This window comes from Callorhinchus milii, unplaced genomic scaffold (genome assembly GCF_018977255.1).
Source record: "Callorhinchus milii isolate IMCB2004 unplaced genomic scaffold, IMCB_Cmil_1.0 Scaffold2, whole genome shotgun sequence".
Classification (NCBI taxonomy): domain Eukaryota; kingdom Metazoa; phylum Chordata; class Chondrichthyes; order Chimaeriformes; family Callorhinchidae; genus Callorhinchus; species Callorhinchus milii.
In genome coordinates, this window is record NW_024704743.1 from 94807998 (window position 1) to 94832263 (window position 24266).

Consider the following 24266-nt stretch of genomic DNA (forward strand, 5'->3'; position numbering starts at 1 on the left):
AGTCTTTCTCTTACTTTTCAACACGCCTCCCCCATCCCCCCCTCCCCATCCAAACTCTACTTTGCTGAACATCAGCCACTTCATACTGAGCTCGAAACAAAATTGGGCAAATAGTTTTTTCAAAAGAAAAAACAAAAGTGCATGAAAATGTATGGCTACAAAAATAAATCATACTGGGTGGGAAAAATGGATATGCACTTAAACCTTCAAATCAAGACAGAGAAGTGAAGTCCGTCATGTGATAACTCAAATTGTTTTACCGCATATTTTAATAGATTAGGGGATCTGGAGGAAATAAACTGGGGACAAATTCAAAACAGAAGCCGGATTCATCTTTGACCCAAAGAATATCCACCTGGGTCTAGACCTAATCTATTAATGTAACAATTTCCAATGCCCCAAATTTGACAAACTGTTGAATTTATTCTCAACTTGGAAGTTAACTTTCTCCAGTTCTTCCAAAAAAAAGGAAAATTAAGGTTGTATTTAAGAATTTTCCAAATTCTGGAAATGCTAAGATGCCACATTAATAGAGTAAATTTAGACCTGGGTGGAATTTCTCCCCAGAAGAGAGTAATAATTGATAGAAAAATCAATGGACCATATGCTTGCCAAGGATAAAGAAAGACATTTTATAGGAGCCAGAAAGTTGTCAGCAGTCAGTAAAATACAACAACAAGATTACATTTGTATAGCGCCTTTCACGTCGGGAGGACCTCCCAAGGTGCTGGACAGTGTACAGCATTTCAGACCCGAGCTGGGGTCAAGGGGGAGAAGGGAGGGGAGAGGGGTGACCGATGGCATGGTCGAAGAGGAGGGTTTTGAGGCGGGACTTGAAGACAGCTAAGGAGGGGGTGAGGCGGAGTGATTGGGGGATGGAATTCCAGCAGTTGGGGGCAGAGTGGCTGAAGACTCTCATGGTGTCCCATAGTGTAGTGGTTGGGGCACTCGCCACCCACATTTAGGCAGGTTTTCTTACTCCACACCATTCTGTTTACCTAGCAGTAAGTAGGAACCCGGTTGTTGGAATCTGCTCCCTGGAACTCTCTCTCAAAGTGACTTTGCTTTGCTTCTTCTGTCTTCAATACCCTCTTGCTGCCTTCAATACCCTCTTTAAAAACTTCTGACCATACCTTTGGTCAACACCCTTAAATTCTATTTATTCTCATTCCTACCTATCATCTATCTGAAGAGCTTTGAGGCATTTACCCCGCTAGAAATGTGCTGTGTAAGTGCAACTTGTTGAAATCTACAACCTCCCCCTCTTCTCCCCTTCCAAAAGTTCATAAGTTCAGTCGGTTATAAATGTAACATTATTACCTACTAACCTCATTTCTTTCAAGCCTTCTTTCTGAATGACTTGCAATATCTGTTTTGGTGTCATTGGTGCGTTGGGATGTTTTTCCAGTACCTGAAGTAGAACAAACAAATTAGTATTAGGTAAAGAACACAAAATACAGTCAATCCACTTTGCAGTATATCTTGAGCTCTGAGATGCTCAATGACATGAAAGACACTATATCAAATGCAAGGATTATTAATATTAATATTAAGAAACAAAGATTAACACAGCAGATTAACATTATCAAAGGCATTTCAAATCGTATTATATTCACAGTTTACTTTCAGCCTGTCGTCGAAGCATTTTGATGGCAAAATATTAAAACTCAAAATTGTTACTCTTCAAAAGACATGTTAACAATGTGCAGAACACATACAATAATGCAACAATCCTAACAGAACAGATGATGCAACAAGGAGCTATAAAGGGCTTCAAAAATAAACTAGATACATTCCTAGAAATTAAAAGGCTTCAGGGTTATTATGATTATGGATTATTATTATTATTATTATGTGGTAAGACAGATGTGTTGAAGGAATAGTTTAGGAAGTTGGACGGGTAGGAAAGATGGACTCGTGCCTGTAGCTGTTACTATCCCTAAGGGAACACCACTATTAGGCTAACAAGCACATTTGAAGATAGGAATCCTTCTACCATGTTTAAGAGGTAAAAGTTTGTAAATCAGAAACATTTAATGTCCTTTGCATGATAATTGCCAGTCAACAATTGTCAGTCAACAATGGTGTCGGTCTCTTTCAATGAGAAACAGTACTGACATTGCACTCAAGGTCGCTGTGGTCTGGTCTGTGGATTTGTTAGCAAAGTCCAAAAATAGTCAAAATTCAATTACTGTACCCTTCTCACGTCAGCAGCAACTGTGGCGAGAAGAGAACAAAGCTGAGCTCCTCAGTCACCCATGACACCCAGGGGATTGGGCAGCAGAATGCTGGGTAAGAACAAAACTCTGATGGGGAGCACTGATGCAATCAAGTCTCAAAGCTTTGACAGCAAAGCTGTAAGAGGACTGTCTCTGCTAGCGATTCCACAGTTTTGTTACATTACAGTGCATCTTTCTGCAATGCCACAAGGTGGGGCAGTCAAAGCATCATCTCGCCTCTAAATCAAAAGGCTGTGAAGCAATGAACATCCCAATATTGCATTTGTTAATCTGTCTCCACCCTTTAAAGAACTGTGGACACTGTTTCGAAAGAGAGCAATAAGTTTTTTTGTCACAATAGTGTTAAGCGTAATGTGCTATGTGGGACATGGCTATACGTTAATTGTCCTCCCCATGTTGCCTTCAAAATATACAATCCCTATATCTTACTGTAATCATGTGCTTTGAAATGTCCTCCTAACGCGAACAGGGCTATATCAAATGCAAAGATTATTATTATAAAATCAACAGATAAACTATAGAAATTTATGACACAGAAGAAGACCATTCAGCTTATTGAGATCACTGAAAGAATAAGGGAATGGTCAAGTAATTATAGTTTCAACAACAACAACTTGCATTAGTATAACCCCTTTCGCGTCAGGACGACGTCCAAAGGCTCTTGACAGTCGAGCTGTAGGGTCGATTCGGGAGGGGTGGGAGGATTCAGGAGAAGGTTTTCTGTTATGAAATTTAAGAACATAAGAATTAGGAGTAGGCCATTCGGCCCCTCGAGCCTGCCCTGCCATTTGATAAGACCATGGCTGATCTTCAGACCTAACTCTAATTACCTGCCCTATCCCCCTAATCCCTCTATTTTTTAAAAATCTATCAGTCTCAGCCTTGAAGATGTTCAAGGACTGAGCATCTACAGCCTTCACCCTCTGAGTGAAGAAATGTTTCCTCAATTCTGTTATAAAAGGCTGACCCTTAATTTTAAGACTGTGACCCCTGGTTATAGATTCTCCACCAGGAGAAACAGACTCTCGGTGTCTACTTTATCCAGCCCTTTAAGAATCTTATATGTTTCAATAAGATCTCCCCTAATTCTTCTGTACTCTAGAGAATATAGCCCTAGTGTATTCAGCCTATCCTCATAGGTCAGTCCCCTCATCCCAGGAACTAACCGAGTGAATCTACGCTGCACCCCCTCTAGGGCAAGTATGTCCTTTTTTAAATAAGGAGACCAAAACTGCACACAATACTCCAGGTGCGGTCTCACCAAGGCCCTATACAGTTGCAGCAAGACTTCCCTACTCTTGTACTCTAAACCTTTTGCAATGAACGCTAACATGCCGTTCGCCTTCTTAGTTGCTTGCTGCACCTGCAAACTAACTTTTTGAGACTGATGTACAAGGACACCCAAATCCCTCTGAACACTAATCTCTCCCCCTCTAGAAAATAATCTGTTTTTCTATTTTTTCTACTTAGGTGAATAACTTCACACTTCCCCACATTAAATTCCATCTGCCACCTATTCGCCCACTCCCCTAGCCTATCTATATCCCATTGCAATCTTTTTGCATCATCCTCAGAGCTTACTCTCCCACCTAGTTTAGTGTCATCCGCGAATTTAGATACGTTACATTCAATGTCCTCGTCTAGATCATTGATGTAAATTGTAAATAGCTGAGGCCCAAGCACTGATCCTTGTGGCACTCCACTAGTCACATCCTGCCAATTCGAGAATGACCCGTTTATCCCTACTCTCTGTTTTCTACCCGTTAGCCACTCTTCAATCCATGCTAATATGTTCCCATTAATCCTGTGGGCCTTAACCTTGTGCAATAGCCTTTTGTGTGGCACTTTGTCAAATGCCTTTTTAAAATCTAAATATACTACATCTACTGGTTCCCCCCTATCTAACCTGCTAGATACATCTTCAAAAAACTCTAAAAGATTAGTTAAGCATGACTTCCCTTTTGTAAAGCCATGTTGACTCTGCCTAATCTTGTTATGGTCTTCCAGGAATCCCATAACGACATCTTTAATTAAGGACTCAAGAATTTTCCCTACCACTGATGTCAGACTAACTGGTCTATAGTTCCCCATCTTTTCTCTCCCACCCTTCTTAAATAGTGGTGTTACGTTTGCAATCTTCCAATCAATGGGAACCGTTCCAGAATCCAGAGAATTTTGGAAGATCAAAGACAAGCCATCCACTATCTCAGTAGCCACCTCTTTTAAAACCCTAGGATGTAGGCCATCAGGTCCAGGAGATTTATCAGTTTTAAGACCTGACAATTTACCTAAAACCATTTCTTTACTAATATTAATTCCCCAAGTTGCTCGCTAACATTATCTTCTTGGTTCCCCTCTATTCTTGGTAGGTTTTCAGTGTCTTCTAAGGTGAAGACAGTAGCAAAGTACTTGTTTAATGACTCTGCCATGTCTTTGTCCCCTACTATAATTCCTCCCGTCTCTGCCTGTAGCAGACCCACATTTACCTTTGACAGCCTCTCCCTCTTTATATATTTATAAAAACTCTTGCAGTCTGTCTTTATGTTCCTCGCTAGTTTGCCCTCATATTCCATTTTCTCCCACTTAATCACTTTTTTGGTTCTCCTTTGTTGATCCCTAAAGTTCTCCCAATCCTTGGGTTTACTACTCATCTCAGCTGTTTTATAGGCTTCTTCCTTTAACTTTATACTTTCCCTAACTGCTCTAGTTAGCCACGGTTGGGCCACTTTTCAGGCCACCTTTCATAAAAATTCATGAAATAATTTTTCAATACGTTTTGTAGAAAGACAACAGAAGGGTTAACTCAGAACTGCCAGCTGTACCATTAAACCACATCGCACCACAAAGCAGAGGAGGCAGGTTTGATACACCGCTGTGCTCAGTTCCTGATTTGAGCTGCTCTGGGCAGCCTTGGGGGTTGAGTCCACATGGTCTCCCAGACGGGGGAAGGGGCATAGTTGGGAGAATGCTGGCACCCCATCACCATCAGAGGACTAATATTGGAAAACAGTCTGTGCTCTTGAAAGCAGAAGCACAGATAGAAAATGAGGCTGTTCGTGCTTCATCTCTGGGTAAGCAAATCATCATCAACAACAACATAGTTTGCAATACGATAACATGGTGGTAAATGCATAATACTTTTGGTTCATCTGACTCGGCACTAAATAGTCTGAACAAGAACACAGAGTCCAGAGTTGGATTCAATATTTAAACCTGAAAGGGGAGGATATCAATTGTCAGGAGCTGGGGAAGATAGCAAATATTGCCTGGTTGGTGTTGTTGGAGATGAAATTTCTCAACTACAATATAATATACAATATAACATTGGAGAGGATGGCAGCACACATCCTTGACTGGACCACAAGACAGCTTTGCTTTATCGAAATGACCGTGCCTCTAAATTTATAAAATTCAGCTATTTAGATATTAGACAAAGCATTTATGGAATTTGACAGGAGACTGCTGTATCTACGCAAGACCAGATAAGGAGTTTTCTAATGCAGGAAGGCATGAGATTCTTTTTAAAATAGAAAAAGATGTGAAAGGATTTTACAATAAAATTCTCTATAAACATATTAACCCCGGAGAAGTCGAAGGATGACTCCTTTTTATATAGAATGTGGATACTATTTCGTGATTTGGCAAATTAGTTCAGGGACCGTAAGATAGTATTAGTAAAATGGTGTGAATATTTGGCTGAAAGCTCAACTATTTGATGTGTCAATAAAATGCAGATATTCACATTAAAGTGTTTTAATATGCACTGGCTAGCAATGTTTTTTTACGCCCTCCAAGATTCTTGTGGCACAGAAAGCATTGGGCTGTGCTGCTGGATTCAAGCAGACTCACTCCTTATTCAAAAGCGCAATTTGTACACAGATATGGAGCTTTCATGCTTCATTGCATGCAGACGAATAGCTGATCTAACACAGTAATCAGAATCCCATTCAAGCTGTGCTGCTGCTGCTGAATGTTCAAAGACCAACGTCAGTTGTGCCATAGAGAGAGAGTACCAAACAGAAGCTGAGCGCTTCTTTACAGCTAAGGGTTGGTGAATCATCTTAACTATGTCACTGGCAGGCTGTTGGGCAGCATTAGGGTAGACCTAGCAGCAGGTCAGCTGCTTGATTCATAATGGCCAAGGTCGTTGTTTGCCATAAGGAGACTAAGACAGGGGAAAGGAAGAAAACTAATAATTATCTAAAGGATCAGGTAACAAACCAGGAAATATGTAAAGTGTAACCCAATGTGCAGCGTGCATGCACACAGAATAAGATGAACTGGAAATCACAGTAGTAAACATGCTGATGGTAGTTGGGAATCGAATTATCACAGCGAGTAATGTTGGAATGCTACCGGTGTAAACATTTTTAATAAAATAAAAACCTATTTAAGATTTTTGGGGGTCCGCTGGTATCTAATAGATGCAGGAACCTAACGCACCTCTTGCTTCAGGGTACAAGGGTAACAATCTTTGGATTTCACATAGGGTTGACCAGTCTCAAAGCTCTTCACATGTAGCACAAAATTATGGATAAGGAAAATTACCGTACCCTCTTTCAGAATTACAGCATAGCACTGCAGTTAAAATCTTGAGGTGAGTGATGCACGAGGGAATATGGCATGCTTCTGAATTTATCTCTGGAACAGATGTTTTGATGAGTGAAACTAGACTCACAGACAACATGGGAGCTGCGTTCTGCCATAAACATGAATTATGCTGGGTTTTATGCTCTCCAAAGTGTTTTAATATGCATCGACTTTCAACTGCAAAAAGATAGGTAAAAACTTCTCAAACCCCATTCTGGATATTATTATAACCTCTCCCACATCCTCTTCCCTACCCCCTTGATTTAGGATCTCTGTGTCATGTACAAATCAGCAGCTGGCATGCAGACAGGCTATGTAATTCCTCTGTGACAAGTTGCTGCTGGGAGTTATATGAGAGTGGCCTAGGGCGACGTCTCCCACAGGTTTCCTCTGCTCCCCTCACGTCTGCTCAGCACCTTCTCCTGACAGCCTGCCACAGCATCATAACTCAGCATGAGGGGAAATCTCTGGTAAAAATTCCAGCAAGTTTACGGACCAAAGAAAAATATATCAGCTTCTTTATATGAGCTTTGTACAAAGGTCACCTCACAATTCAGTTCAAATGTTACTCAATGTTGCCCATTAAGATACCAAATCTACAAACTTGCATGTTCTGGCATCAGTATTTCAAGTATTTTTATTTGATTTCAAATGTTTAAATTAAGCTTCCTTGAACGCTCAGTGGCCTGTGTGACGATAAGTCATACAAAACCAGAGAGCTGCAGCTTCAAATTCCAGTCTGCTGAGTTAGGTGATCTCACAATACACTGTGGTTATGATAGTTTCAGCCACCCGAGCCCAGGAGTGGAAAAAGTCAAATGGAAACCACAGTACTATATTGAGACTGGGGTTATGGTGCAGGAGAGTTTCAATGTGTCCTATACCCGACCTTGAAATGCTAACCCAAAAAGTAAGAAAGTGCTTCATTTCTGAGCGAAAATGTATAAACATGAATGAGGCAAATTCAACTTGCAGTGCCTGGGTATCCGACAACAGATGTGTATTATTAAGTACAAGACAGAAAGGTCCTGTAATGTTCTTTCACCAAATTCAATGTTTCTTATGATGCAATGAAGGCCCCAAATAAATGTTAACCAATTAGTTGTTGAGATGATGGTCTCAGAGAAAATGGAGTAAAGTGTACTTGAAATTTTTTTATTTTGCTCTTTACATGTGATGGGAATAATAACTTTATAATTTTAAATGACAGAGGAGTCTATTATGCCATAAGTACAAACCATATGTAAACTCATGTGTACTGAGGAATTACACATGCCATCAAAAGGATGCATCTTATATAATTAATGTGTCAGAATTGTGCACTGGTAATGTAGGATAGCCTCCTATTCAGTTCTGAAAGGGAAGCTTAAATAATGAATGATCCAATAGCTCACTTCAAGTTTCTAGCTGAACGTAGATTGTTCATTCAAATAAAACTAACCTCAAACCTCAAGGACAATGCATTGAAAATACATTTGTATGTTTTTTTTGTCAAATTTTCTTCTCCATTTTTCTCACCTTTTGAAAGTTTACTCTTTTTTCTTCCACTTTATCTAAAGTGGAATTGTTATTCATGTGCAACAATGAAGGTTTGAAGGCTCTCAGTGAACATCACATACCTGATCATGTCCACATCTGAAGGACACAAGTGCACAATTTCCAGCAGGGCATCTCCTGAAAGTGATCGGTGGTTCCTGACTCAGTCTGCCTCAAACAAGATTCATGCAGAATTGTGCAAAATTCTTAATTTCAAAGCTCTTTTTTTAAAGAACTGTGGAAAACTGGAGTCCAACTTAAGGCTGAATTAATTTTTTTTCACATTTCTGTGCAATTTTGAATTTTATGACAAAGTAGTTTTATAACCTAAGACTAGGTGGGATCGTAGCCCTCTGCATCAGAAACCCTGGCTGATATTTATCTTCCTGACTCAGGAACACCAAAATCTGTTGTATGCACTCCAATTGCATTTCTGAATAAGGTCTCCCACAAAACACAAAGCCACTCCACTTTACAGTATATCCCGTGAAGTGCTTTGGAACATCCTCCTAAAAAGGCACTATACCAAATATAAGAGTAAGGATTATAGATCAAATACAGACAGCACAGAGAAGGAAAAAAGCCTGTGACTTTTTAGATTGCATGATCATATCTTTACCCATTTAACTATCAGAGATGAATCTTACACTAGTTTCTATTTTCAGAGAGCAGCATCACATAAAGTAGCCTTATCTTTGATGAACTAGTCATTATTTCATTAGTAAGTGATGAGACCTAATGTTCTCAGTTGAATGTTATTCCAGCAACACATTTGCATTTATGTAGCTCCCTTCACGAGTTCTTAAAAGTCATGGAGCTTGAGGCTGGGCTGAGGGGAGAAGTGAGTGTAGAAAGTCAGAGAGTCTTCAGGTATGACCTGAACACAGGCAGGAGGAGGTAAAGCAGAGGGATTATAATATAATAATAATAATCCTTGCATTTGATATATCGGTTTTCACGTCTTCTAGACGTCTCAAAGCGCTTCACAGAATATACTGTAAAGTGAATTGACTGTACATTTGTGGGTGAATGCAGCAGCCAATTCCGCACAGCAGCGTCCCACAAACAGTTGTGGATTGAAGTGACCAATTTATTATATATTTTTTTGAGGGATTATTATCAGGCATGTGGGGTAAGGAAACCTGCCCAAGGTGTTGCCCTGCCAGGAATCGAACCCAGGTCTCTCGCTTGCGAAGTGAGTGCTCTAACCACTGAGCTACAAGTTGGGCAAGTTTCCTTACTCCACACGCCTAATAATAATCCCTCCAAAACAAAACAATAATAAATTGGTCATTTTCAATCCACGATTGTTTGTGGGACACTGCTGTGCGCAATTGGCTGCCGCGTTTCGCCCACAAATATATGGTCAATTCACTTTACAGTCTATTCTGTGAAGCGCTTTGAGACGTCAAGAAGACGTGAAAAGCGCTATATCAAATGCCAGGCTTATTATTATTATAGGACTCCACAGGATTGAGGTGATGGTTAATGAAGGAAAAGAGTTTGGTGCACAGTGACTGAAAGCACAACCACTGATGGTGGAGTGGAGAGGACGAGGGACAGGCAGGAGCCATTTGAAGGAAGGTGGCGGTTAGTGGGATGGAGGTAGAGGATAGTGTAAGCAGATTGGAGAAGTAGGGAGGTGCCAAGCCATGAAATGATTTGTACGCAAGTGCAAAGATCTTGTGATAGGGAACCAGTGGAGCCTGGCAAGGACTGGGGTGATCATGGTAAGGATTTATTGCGGGAGAGGACACGGGCAGCGGAGTTATTAATTAATTGGATTTTATGAATGGTGGAGCTGGGGAGATTGGAATAAGCACGGTGGGAGGTTTCTGCTGAGTTGGGTGTGCAAGCAATGTGGCAAAGATGAAGGAAAGCAGTCCTGGTCAAGGACCACGACCACCAACAGCAAATTACCTAAAAGTTAGCCTTTTTTTTTACTACATGAAACCAGCAGGCATTCCTCATGCACAGTGATATCACCAGTCATGTGAGTGTCCCGACGAGTCCTCATTGAGTGATCATGCCCCATTATACAGCTGGTTGGAATTTTATTTTTATTTATTGGTCAACTTGGTGTTTGATGCATGCGGAAAGCATATTTAATAGTATTCAAAACAGACTGAGGGTTCCATGCATGCTAGCTAGACATGGAAATTCATGTGTTTGGATAGAATTTGCACTTGCTCCTCGAAGGAACACATTCTGCCCTAATTCCGGGTAACAGGCACAGGTTAGCAAAAGCCCCTCCAAATCCAAAGGCCCTCCAAACCCAGGCTGACTGGTCTGTCAGCAGCAATAATGACCCCAACTACCACATTCTAAAGGAGGCTCTACTGAATGAGCAGAAATTAAAGCAGGAATTTGGGAAATTGTTGCTTCTGAAATTAGAGTAATTTGTTCAAGCCTCCCTTGAGACTGGAGTCTTGTGATGGTTAATGAAGGAAGATGAACAGTCTGGATTCCACCAATTACTGAATTTCCTTAATTACAGTTCATAATTCTGGTGGTTAGCAACTATAGTTGATACAACTAGACTGTGCTGAGATCCTACCAAATCTCCCACTGCATTCTGCGCCCTTTAAAATCTATACTTTCCCCACCTTTTCTTTTCCTGGGTTTCTCCAAACCTCACCAACCCCACAAAAGAGCATAGAAAAGTAATATCCTTCAGCTGAAGACAGATCCTCCCAATAGCTGTTCAAGAAGACTTTGCACTCCCTCTGGAAAAGCACCTGGGCCATGCTGGCTGACACAGCTGCTACTGGTAACAGTACCAAAGCCATGATCTCATAGTTTAGGCTGACACCCCAATGTATTGCCAGCTGTCCTGTCTTTCCAATGAGACATTACACCTAGGTCTAGTCTGTCTTTCCAATGAGACATTACACCTAGGTCTAGTCTGCCCAGAGATCCCATGAAACTGTTTGAAAAGAGTATGTTTCTCACTGTGTCCTGGCCAGCAATCCTCCAGATGAACTGATTATTCAGGATAGTTACGGTCTTACTGGGCACAAGTAGCTGATGCATTGCCTACAAAAACACTCTACCAATCATTAAATATTTGTGAAATTTTTGATACAGCCCCATAATAATGCAAGTTCTTCCATCCCTAGTATCTCTCTGTGTCAGTGCATTGGAATCCAACCCCCCCCCCAACCCCCACCGCTGCTGCAGTATTAACATGACTCTCTCAGACCGGATCATACATTTTATCTGCATGAAGCAAATTCAAGCCGTGGCTGTCTGCCAGTTGGAGCTGGTTTCCCTCTGGTGGAAACTGATGGAAATTAATGCGAGCAAAGAAAAAGTTGTGAATTGAAAAAATATATAAAATGGAATTCCAACTTGTTGCAAGGAAAAACAAAGATCGAGACTGGCTAAAAGTAAAGATTAGGTTGGAACCATCAAAATTTATTTTAGAAATTAAAATTATTCATTAAAATGAGTTTGTTATTTTTGAAAATGTATAATATAAACAATAATAAATAACAATAATCCACACATTTGTCAGCTCGTTTCACCTCAGGAGGACCTCTCAATGCATTTCACAAGAATTAGTACAAGTGTAACGACCTTATGTATTTTGTAGGCAATCACTCAAAACAAAATTAGAAACAATATTGATAATAAAATATGAAAATAAAACTAAAGGTAAATTTAAAATAAATAAATAGGTAAACCAATTAAATAGAAAGTACCCATCCCTACTAGAGAGCTCCAATCACCCCCAATCTGAACCATGATTTAAGAATCTGCTATCAACAACAACAATTTGCATATGTATAGCTCCCTTCATACGGGGTAGAGTCCCAGAGCGCTTATCGCATCAATCATTCCCAAAACACATGGATAAAATACAAGTTCAGACTTGCTTTAGTTACAAAGTTTCTTTCAGGCTGTCAATAAACAATAGATCTGTGAACCTGACCTGCCACATGCACTTGCCACTTCAGCAATCAAAATTGCAATCTAAACTGGTCTAGTCATGCCCTGTGTATAAAAGATTTTAGACAGTCTCAGTTGACTTTATAATTCTGCAGAATATCCAATACAATTTGATGCTAGTACCACTTCTCTCTTGTGCATCTGTACATTATAGTTTGCTGACCCATTCTTCTTGTCTATTCCCCAGGTGTAGATTGGGCACTTGAAAAGAAAATACTATTCTTGAAAAAGATCCAACACAGCACAGTATTCGAGTATCAACTCAAGACAGTGCTAACAACTGAGCCAGGCTGATACTTCTACCAAATGAATGCAATCAACTTCATTAAATCTTCATACAGTACCTTAGTTTCCCAGCATCATGAATGGTAAGTTTGCAATTAAATCCACTTGTGGCAGCAGACAACATGCCAATTGACATGACCGCTTCCCTCACTTGCCCCCACCAAGCATGTCTATGAGTTATGTATTGGTGTCACTTGAATTAATTTTCTATGTATCTTGTTAACTGTATTATCTTGCTTGATGTATCTTGTTAACTGCTTGTCTGGCGGATATCAGGGCATGGATGAGCAGAAACTTCCTACAACTCAATGTTGACAAGACAGATGCCATACTCAATGTCCCCCATTAACATCTTCTATCCTGTGGCTCCGACCTCCTCAACCTTCCCGGCCTGTCCCTAAGACTTACCGAACCAGTGCGCAACCTAGGTGTCAGGTTCAACCCACAGCTGGCCTTCCTTCCCCACATCCATCCCTGACCAGGACTACGTTCCTCCGTATTGCCCGCCTTACCCCAGCGGAAACACTCGTCCGTGTGTTTGTCACCTCCCGACTCGACTTTTCAAATGCTCACGTTCCCGGTCTCCCCAGTTCCACCATACACAGGATACAGCTGATACTGCCGCCTGCATACTCACCCGCACTAAACTCTGTACCACCATACCGCAGATCTAGCCACGCTCCACCTGCTCCCTACCACCGAACTGATCAATTTCAAGATCCTCACATTCGTTTTCAAATCCCTTCATGCCCCGGCACCTCCCCACCTCTCTGAACCAGCTTAACCCCCATTGATTTCATATCACAATTCAAATTCAGTTAGTGTACATTAAACCTCCAGCTTTACATTTCATGGACCATGCTTTGAATTTTGGAAGATTATAAACTTCTTTCTACTAATTATTAATGTAACTTCTGGACTTTTGATATATAAATAGATACAAACATTTTGGAGTTGTAAAATCATGCCGAAAGCCTGCTTAATCGACACATAAATACATTTGAAGACTTTAGTCATCTATTGCAAATATCTACGCTCCTTACCAAAACCTATTATTTGTTTTTAAATGTTAAATGGACTGATAAACATTTGGTAATTTCCACCTGAAGAAACTGCAGTCAAAGAACATGAAACAAATGGCGTTTGACAAAAAAACCTTGCTTTCAGACAGTGTATTTTGGTTCTTTTTTTAAAAATTGCTCCTCTAGGTCTGGTTGGAAACTTATCTTGCAAACCTGACCAACACATTTTTTAAAATGTCAGTTTTGACAGCAACGACTTTGTATTAATATAAAAGATGAACATATTTTTGCTTGGACCTTCTTTATTTCTATTAGAAACAGTGAGCACCAATAAACACTCACTAGGTTCCTGGCTGGGAGACGTTTCACAATGCGATGGTTGCTGAAATCCAAGGATTCATTCCTGATGTTAATTCAATTCCCTCCCAATGAACTCCAGAAACCTTCCTGTTGGCAGCTCCTCCAATAAAGTCATCAGTACTCTCTGATAACAACTGAACACAAACAAGATATAAAAACCCTCAACAATGGATGATAATTACAATTTTTGATGACATATTTGAAAGGGGATCAGATATTGTGGAATCCCATAGCATAATAAGAATAATAATCCTTGCATTTGATATGGCACCTTATCACATCTTCAAGACATCTCAAAGCACTTCACAGAATATACTGTAAAATGAATTGACTGTACGTTTTGTGGGCAAAAGGCAGCAGACAATTGCGCACAGCAGTGCCCCACAAACAGTTGTGGATTGAGTGACCAAATTATTATTTTTTAGAAAAAGGGATTATTACACCCGGAAAAGTGATACCCTAATCAACTAATAAGCGGGTTCCTACTTACTGCTAGGTAAACAGAGGTATGTGGAGTAAGAAAACTTGCCCAACGCTTTGCCCTGCCCGAGAATTAACTGCAGGTCCTCTCGCTTGTGAGGCGAGTGCTCTAATGTAATACAGATTCATGATCACTCCTTTACTTTTGTATTCAGTGGCTCTGTATGTAAAACCCTGAATCCTGTTTACCTTTTTAATGTACTTCTCTAGATGGCAGCACTCCTTTTGCTTTAGGTCCCAGAATACCTTCATTCAGATAGCAATGGAAAGGACTGAAGACCTGCTCAGGAATGTACCACAAATTATTAAAATAAGAAGAATCCAGCTACTGCTGGAGGAGTCACCAGAAGGGCTCCTGGACAACGTCTGAACAAACTGAAAACTTGAGGAGCATAAGATTAGTGCCTAAAACATGTGTTCTTACCTTTAAACATTGAATGTATTTCTGTGCATTCAACTGCCCTATCTCGGAAAAGTAAACGCTGAAGCAAGAAGTCACACAGTATCTTCTGCTCCTCCAAAAGTTTTGGAACAAACTTGCCACTGGAACAAGGCTAAGTGTGGGGCACATGTTAGTCAGCCTATCTTAGAAGCACATATTGTGGCACATAGCATAGGAGAGGCACTGCATTATTTTCCCTTCACAAATTAATAGTAAAGCAATACTTGAATAAGTAACTGATTACAGCAAAGTAATCCCAAACTCCAGGAATGCCATCACAGCAACTATGTATTTCACTATAGATTTGTGTTGAGGGACAGGGGGAACAACATGGAAACTATGTTGCTAAAACTTCAGGTCCAAAATAGACGTTAAATTGCTGTTTCACACTTTCTGTTGCCAAAATAATTATGACCTATGACGAAAATCAGGAGTAAAATAACACCTGAATTTCAACAATACTAAAGGGATCATTTATTTATAATAATCATTTTTGCATTTGATATTATGCCTTTCACATTGGGAGGATGCATCAAAGCTCTTATAGGATATACGGTAAAGTGTAGTGACTGTGTATTTTGTAGGTGAATATATGTGCACACAGGAATATCCCACAAACAGCTGTGAAATTAATGTCTAATTTTATTTAGGGGATTGTTGACCAGGAAAACCTCCCTCTTTTTGAATAGTTCTATGGAATATTTATGTTCTACCTTAACAGGCAGACAGGACCTCAGGTTAATGTTTTGTTTGAAGTATGGCACTTCCAACAACCCAGCACACCGTAGCACTGTTCTGGAGTGTCATCTTAGATTATAAAATTTAAAAATCCCAATGTGGGTCTTGAAACCACAACCTTCCGAGTCAGAGGTGAGAGTGTTACCAACTGAACTTATGCTTCTTTGGTTTGAAAACGTATTTGGTTTCTTCCCCAATTAGCCAAACAGGCTGAAGCCTCGAAAAGGTGCATAGAAGCTGACTTTCATATCACATAAATATTCCGATTGGTTTAACAATACATTTGATATTGATCCAAGTTGAATGGTCCTCGGATCTCAAAACTGTTCTTGATGTCTGTCAAGCCAAGTCTTCCGGATTGCAGTATTTGATTACTGGCCAGCGAGATACAAGCCTGCTAACTGAATAAAACCTCTGAGCAGCCACTACTCCATTAACTGATAGTCGAATGCTTAGATCCGCAAGCTAAATGTCCAGAAGACATAGCTTCACAAACATCAGAACTGAGAATGATGTCGGGATTTCAACTCTGCCACATTCAGGGAACAGTGCTAATTTGATCAGCAAGTTCCCACAAACCGCCATTAATAATAATAATCCTTGCATTTGATATAGCGCTTTTCACGTCTTCTAGACGTCCCAAAGTGCTTCACAGAATATACTGTAATATATTAAGCAAATTACCAATTTATCTGCAGGACCATTGGCCAGACCCTGGAGGAATAGTCAAGGGATCTTTAATATCCACCAGAACAGGCATAAGGGATCTTGATTTAAAGGCTCTTCCAAACACCGTCTCCCATGAGAATGCAGTGTTTTCGATTACTGCATTGGAGTGTCAATATAAACTATGAGCAAACAACCAAGCACAATCTTCTGACCCAAAGATGACAGTGCTAACAACTAAACAAAGCTAGCATACACTATATATATATATATATATATATATATATATGCTGGTCACTTTATTTGATCTCATCCTTTCAGAATACCACCTACCTCTACTATATTTCCATTATAGCATCAACATGTCAAATGAGTCCAAAGTCTTGGATTCTACCATCTTATCTGATAGGCCATTCCAGTTGCTGACCACACTCTGTGTAAAAAAAATTCCCTGGTGTCTATCCTAAAATTGGCCTTCACAACTCTAATGAAGTAAATCTATAGTTCTTACAATACAGAGAATAGTCTGCAAACATAGAATAGTTATACAGTACTACACATCTCACATTGCTAAAAAATGGTTTGAGATTCCTATGCTTGGTTTATACTATGAATCACCATGAAATGTCAAGTATACATTACGATTGAGTGGCTCAATCAGCGATAGCGATTAATGCAGTGGATGAGAAGCATTTGGAGCTTCATTCAGATTGACTGACACCCATTGCACCCCTTCAACTTTCAGGGGACCAATCTTAAGCATTATTGAAGAGTCAGTTTGACTTGGATCAGAATTCTGTACATGCACTTTGTGGATGTGTCTAATTGCCCATGTAAAGAATTCCTCAAATTTTACCCTGCATCATGCAATTAGTAGAGGCAAGAATAAATTAAAGGTCCTGCTCTAATCACTTTACTGCTGGAATAACATTGCAGTTTTTTAACAATTCATTAGCGACACAAAATGCAACTTCATCCAAATTGATGTCAGTTCGATATATAACGCTGAGCTTGAAGCCATCTCAAGGAAATAATCCCTTGCTTCTTTGAGTTTGCAATGGATTTCACTTTGAATAGTCAATTTCACCAGTATACCAAAAACAGCGAACAGAATTCTGCATGGGGACTTCATGTTTGCCTAAAACGCTTCGTTCTTTAACACTGTGGATGAGGCAGGCTAATTTGGTGCTGCTGACTTGCAACTCTCAAAATTGCAGCAATGTAAAGCTGCTGGATTCAGTAAAAGTGCACCATTAAGGACCTCACATACCAGTTTCCAACCATCACAAATAGAATAGCAGCTCTCTTGCTCGGTCTATGGTTACTAGGTTATAGCGATTCAAATGAGGTCATAAACGGTCACAATGACTTTCAAAGCAACTTATAAAGTCAGCTTGAACTAAGAATGTATTACAGCCCTCTGTAATAAATGGAGCTGAAACAATGGCTTAGTTTTTGTTGGCATTTCTTTTGAACACTTTAGTTTCACCCTTAAATTCTTCCTTACTGTTCCAGCATTCCAATCGTGGGGAGAGCAAGCAGGAGACTCAGGAAGGCAAAATATAGTTTTTTTTTTGATCGGCAAGATCAACTCACATCTAAAATGAATTTACTCTCCATCTCCTCACCCGCCCAACCCCACCCCCAACGCCTTGAGACATTTGAATTACAATTTTTTAAAAAAAATCTCAGACAATGAAAATCCTGACCTCTTTCTTCCATTGTCCCTTCTCTATGCCGCCCCTCTCCCTTTGTCGCCAACGTTACTCTCAATATATCACGCCTACCCATCTAACAGTCACGAAGAACCTACATTTTCTCCTGTCTCCATATTTTCTCTGCATCAAGAGATTTTTTAAAAAATATATCCACTGAGGAATTTATAGTAAACTCATACCAAGTTAAGCCTTCTAATGCCATGACTCCCCATTTACTGCACTTCAGTTTAATCACTTTCCATTTCACTGGGCCTGTTCCTCCAGCTCTAGCAAGTGTGCTCTGAGCTCTTCAGCAGCACAACTTAAACTAAGGGTTCGTTCCACATCACATCTGAATCAGACTGTCACTTAAATGACTTTCACATTGGTAAGTTTACTAAAATCACAGCACTATTTGCTTCATAATCTAGATCACTATGTGTGGTAAAAATAAGAACTTCACCTAAAAATAAAACATTTTCTATACTTGCAAATTATTCAGTCAGACATCACTTAGTTTTTTTTCCATAAACGACTTCCACAAAATCGATTATATATTTTTACATATATATGGAAAATGCTTGATTTTTTTGTACTCTTCAAGGTATATTCCTCAGTGCTTCAATTTTTGTTACTCTCTATCACCTTTGAGGCCCAGAGAGAGCAGCCAGCTGCAGAGCTCTTCTCTACCAATAGTGTATCTTATCCCCAACCTCCACAGAACATTGCACAAGTTTTTTTTATATACTTCTCACACCAACTATCTTTGTGATTTTTCTGAGCAAGATTGCCATTTTGCAATTTGTACTGTCCTAACTTGCGCCAAACTACAATATAAGTATTATTAGTGCCTGAAGGAGCTTTCCCCCCAGGAACTGGACAACTGAGATACACAAACTTACTGCTTTTCGGACTTTTACATTTGACAGCTGCTTATCCTTCAATCTGGGCTGGATTTAAACCCGTGTCCTAAATGTGAAAGGTTGTCACTCTAAACCAATACACCACCACTCGAGATAGATTTCTTTCAATATATACGTACATAAAACTTTAAAGATATACAAAACTGTCTACTGTGTTTCTTTAAATGACACCAATACACCCAGAAATGTGGGTAGAACCTCCATTTTCCCACTGTGATGTTTTGCTGTTAAGAGTTTAGGTCTCCCATGGCGACTTTGGTGTAAACATACAGATTTGGACAGCATAAAATGATGGGGGAAGATAAGACAGTGTTTTTTTTGTGTGTGACAGTAATGCTGCCAGGATATTTACTAAGTACTATAGAATTATATTGCATCAGCTTCCAAAATGTTTTCTCATCAGAACTCCTCCATGAAGGGAGACAATTTGATAGCTGCTGATTCTAATTCATACTTGCTCTTCAATCAGCCCAAATCAGCATAGAAATACTGCAACCCAGTGTAAACAACTGTGGACGTGAATTTTGAGAACACACCAACAATTTATTGTTTGCAATGAAAACAATTGACAGCACTGCAACCAACTATTACAAACACTGATTTGCACAGGGTTAGTTTATTTCCTTTCCTATATATACATATATATACATAATAACATACACTGTGTGTGTGTGTACATATACACACCACACACACACACTTCTCAGTAGGGTTAGCATTATCTTTCGTTCTCTTTCGTGTTGAGTTGTTCTTTTTTTTTAAAAAAAAATCCACAGCAACTTCACAAAGCCAAAGACCGTTGCTCCAGCCCCAGTAAACAAAGCCCCGGGCAGACAGACAGACAGACAGACAAGACAGACAAGACAGCGAACCCCCACTGCATCCTCTTGAGCTCTGGCTCTGCTCTGACCGGGATTTTTTTTTAAAATAATAATAATAATTTAAAGATTAAAAAGGCATACCAAGCGGGCCGCCTCCGCCCAAGTGCGGTCCTTCTTTTTTCTTTTGTCTTTCATTCTTTCTCCTTTCCTCCCCCCCCCCCCCCCCCCCACTCAGAAATGTTTTGGTTTGGTCGTTGAGAGGAACATAAAATACAATAATAATAGTAATGATATGAAAGGAAAGAAAACCAACGCCCCCCCCCTCCTCCTCCTCCTCCTCCTCCTCGCCCCGCAGTAACACTCAAAAAAACCCCAGGAACTGTACGAAAAGATAACAATAACACTGAGACATACAGTACAGAGGCATCTCCAGCAAAGCTCCAGCTGACAGCTCCCCACCCCCACACCGCTCAAAACAATACAATACCCGGCATCCCCGGCGCGCACCGCCCCCCCCGGCACCGCCCGCGGTCACAGGGCAGAGGTCACAGGTCAGCCACCAGCTGCCAGACACACACCGCCCGCACATCTCGCGATGTTACACTCCCCACTCCCCCCCCACAACACCACCACCACACTCTCCATCCTCATCACACACAACCCTCCCCCTCCCCACCACCACACACCATCCTCATCACACACAACCCTCCCCCTCCCCACCACCACACACCATCCTCAACACACACAACCCTCCCCCCCAACACCACAACACACACCATCCTCAACACACACAACCCTCCCCCCACCACCACCACACTCTCCATCCTCAACACACACAACTCTCCCCCTCCCCACCACCACACACCATCCTCAACACACACAACCCTCCCCCCACCACCACCACACTCTCCATCCTCATCACACACAACCCTCCCCCACAACACAACACACACCATCCTCATCACACACAACCCTCCCCCACAACACAACACACACCATCCTCAACACACACAACCCTCCCCCTCCCCACCACCACACACCATCCTCATCACACACAACCCTCCCCCTCCCACCACCTACACACCATCCTCAACACACACAACCCTCCCCCTCCCACCACCACACACCATCCTCATCACACACAACCCTCCCCCCACCACCACACACCATCCTCATCACACACAACCCTCCCCCACCACCACCACACTCTCCATCCTCAACACACACAACCCTCCCCCTCCCCACCACCACACACCATCCTCATCACACACAACCCTCAACACACACAACCCTCCCCCTCCCCACCACCACACACCATCCTCAACACACACAACCCTCCCCCCCCCCACCACACACGATCCTCATCACACACAACCCTCCCCCCCCCACCCCACACTCTCCATCCTCAACACACACAACCCTCCCCCCACCACCACTACCACACACCATCCTCAACACACACAACCCTCCCCCCACCACCACCACACTCTCCATCCTCAACACACACAACCCTCCCCCCCCACCACTACACACCATCCTCAACACACACAACCCATCCCCCACCACCACACACCATCCTCATCACACACAACCCTCCCCCCACCACCACACACCATCCTCAACACACACAACCCTCCCCCCCACCACCACACACCATCCTCAACACACACAACCCTCCCCTCCCCACCACCACACACCATCCTCAACACACACAACCCTCCCCCCCACCCACACTCTCCATCCTCAACACACACAACCCTCCCCCCCCCCCACACTCCCATCCTCAACACACACAACCCTCCCCCCCACCCCCACACACCCATCCTCAACACACACAACCCTCCCCCCCACCACCACACACCATCCTCAACACACACAACCCTCCCCCCCACCACCACACTCTCCATCCTCATCACACACAACCCTCCCCCCCCACAACACACACCATCCTCAACACACACAACCCTCCCCCCACCACCACACTCTCCATCCTCAACACACACAACCCTCCCCCCCCCACCACCACACACCATCCTCAACACACACAACCCTCCCCCCCCCCCACCACCACACACCATCCTCAACACACACAACCCTCCCCCCCCCCACCACCACACACCATCCTCAACACACACAACCCTCCCCCCCACACCACACACCATCCTCAACACACACAACCCTCCCCCCACCACCACACACTATCCTCAACACACACAACCCTCCCCCCACCACCACCACACTCTCCATCCTCAACACACACAACCCTCCCCACTCCCCACACACAACCCTCCCCCACCACCACCCACACACACACCCATCCTCAACACACACAACCGTCCCCCACAACACACACCATCCTCAACACACACAACCCTCCCCCCACCAACACACCACCATCCTCAACACACACAACCCTCCCCCACCACCACCACACCCATCCTCAACACACACAACCCTCCCCCCCCACCACCACAACACACACCATCCTCAACACACACAACCCTCCCCCACAACACACACCATCCTCAACACACACAACCCTCCCCACCACCACCACACACCATCCTCAACACACACAACCCTCCCCCCCCACCACCACACTCTCCATCCTCAACACACACAACCCTCTCCCCCACCACCACCACACTCTCCAACCTCAACACACACAACCCTCCCCCCACCACCACCACACTCTCCATCCTCAACACACACAACCCTCCCCCCACCACCACCACACTCTCCATCCTCAACACATACAACCCTCCCCTCCCCCCCACAACACACACCATCCTCAACACATACAACCCTCCCCCCACCACCACACACCATCCTCATCACACACAACCCTCCCCCCCCCCCCACCACTCTCCATCCCCAACACATATACCCCCCCACACACCACACTCGCCATCCTCAACACACACCATCCTCAACACACACAACGCTCCCCCCACCACACTCGCCATCCTCAACACATACACCCCCTCCCCCCACCACACACCATCCTCAACACACACAACCCTCTCCCCCAACAGACATCACCCCCTACACTCAACACTCACCGCCCCCCACACTAACCCAGTCCGACATCTGGTGTCTCGCATCGCGGTGGGCGCTTCACAAAACCTCCCGATAACAATAGTGTTTATGACAATAACAACAACAACTGCAAGAATAACAACAAACGGTAGAAATTCAGAAAAGAAAGATAGATATCAGCGGAATGTGAAGGGATTTCCCTCTCTCCCCCCCCACCCTCCCGGCACAACAACACCCAGACGGACACAGACATGCAAACACACGTGGGGACGGTGACCCGCACTGTTATTTATTTCAACGAAACAAAAAAGCTGATGTTGCAGTAAATATGGGGCGCAGAGTGGCGGTGAAGGCCGAGTGTGTGGCCTCGGTTGCCTGGATACGGGTTGTGTGGGTGTGTGTGGGGGGGGGGGGTGTCGCCATGGTGACGGCGGCCCCTGGTTACAGTTGGGTCACTGTCACCCTCTCCCTCTCCCTCTCTCACTGAGGCCGCTGGTGTCCGCCACTGGAGCACAACAAGCGCCAGGATGCAGCCCCGCGCTGTAAGTCTACACCTTCAAAACTTTCCAGGAGTCATTCAAACTGTAGTTTAGATACGTTGGTACATGTATCCCCCCCTCCTCCTCCTCCTCCCTCCCCTCCCCCTCCCCCCCCCCTCGTTTTGAGACTGCGACAACATGGTTTATTTCTGTGGTTCAGACAGAAATTCCCACCCTCTGAAGTTTCTTTTGTTCCTCGTGTTTCTGTGCCCACGTTGGCAGCTGTTTGAATCCAAGATTGCTGTTACCTGGGACTTGACGACCACACAACTATGTCTTTCTCTTTCTTACCCCCCCCCCTCCCACTCTCTCTCTCTCCCCCCCCCCTCTCTCTCTCTCTCCAGCTTTATTTTGTGCACAATAATAATAATCCTTGCATTTGATATAGCGCTTTTCACGTCGGGAGGACGTCCCAAAGCGCTTCACAGAATATACTGTAAAGTGAAGTGACTGTGTATATATTTGTGGGCGAACGCGGCAGCCAATTGCACACAGCAATGTCCCACAAACAGTCGTAGATTGAAAAGAGTGTGGGGGGGTGGGCACGGTGGGGAGAGTGCGGGGGTCCATTCGGTAGCTCTTCCAAAGAGCCGGCACAGGCTCAGGCTCGAGGGGCTGAATGGCCTCCTTCCTCCCCGCAACAACAATAACAATAAATAATAATTGGGGGGAAAAGTGGATTAAGAAATGGAAGCTCCCCTGATCTCAGGGGAGAAAAATGGCAATGTTATCATCAACTTTTCTTCAAGTTCATCCCAGTTTTCTTTTTTTGTGGCCAACTTTCTCCCTGTTTCCTCTCTTTACCTGCCTCCTAACCTGTGTGTTGGCTTTCTTCACCTGCAGACAGTTACTACACTTGGCAGTTATCACTTACGAAGGCGATGCGATGTTTCGACGATGATAGACACTTTAAATCAAATTGAAAGAATCATTATTA

The 24266-nt window shown here is 42.8% G+C and overlaps 1 protein-coding gene across 1 annotated transcript in view; it reads right to left on the bottom strand.

Moving 5' to 3' along the window:
- LOC103175369 (ASXL transcriptional regulator 3) overlaps positions 1 to 19974 on the bottom strand; it is a 90840-nt gene extending 70866 nt beyond the window's left edge. Inside the window, exons 1-2 of the mRNA XM_042331665.1 lie at positions 19893 to 19974; positions 1329 to 1411 (exon numbers count right to left, since the gene is read on the bottom strand). Coding sequence (XP_042187599.1) covers positions 1329 to 1411; positions 19893 to 19946 — 137 coding nt within the window. The 5' untranslated portion in view covers positions 19947 to 19974. The remainder of the gene's footprint in view (positions 1 to 1328; positions 1412 to 19892) is intronic.
- Positions 19975 to 24266: the final 4292 nt, after the last annotated feature.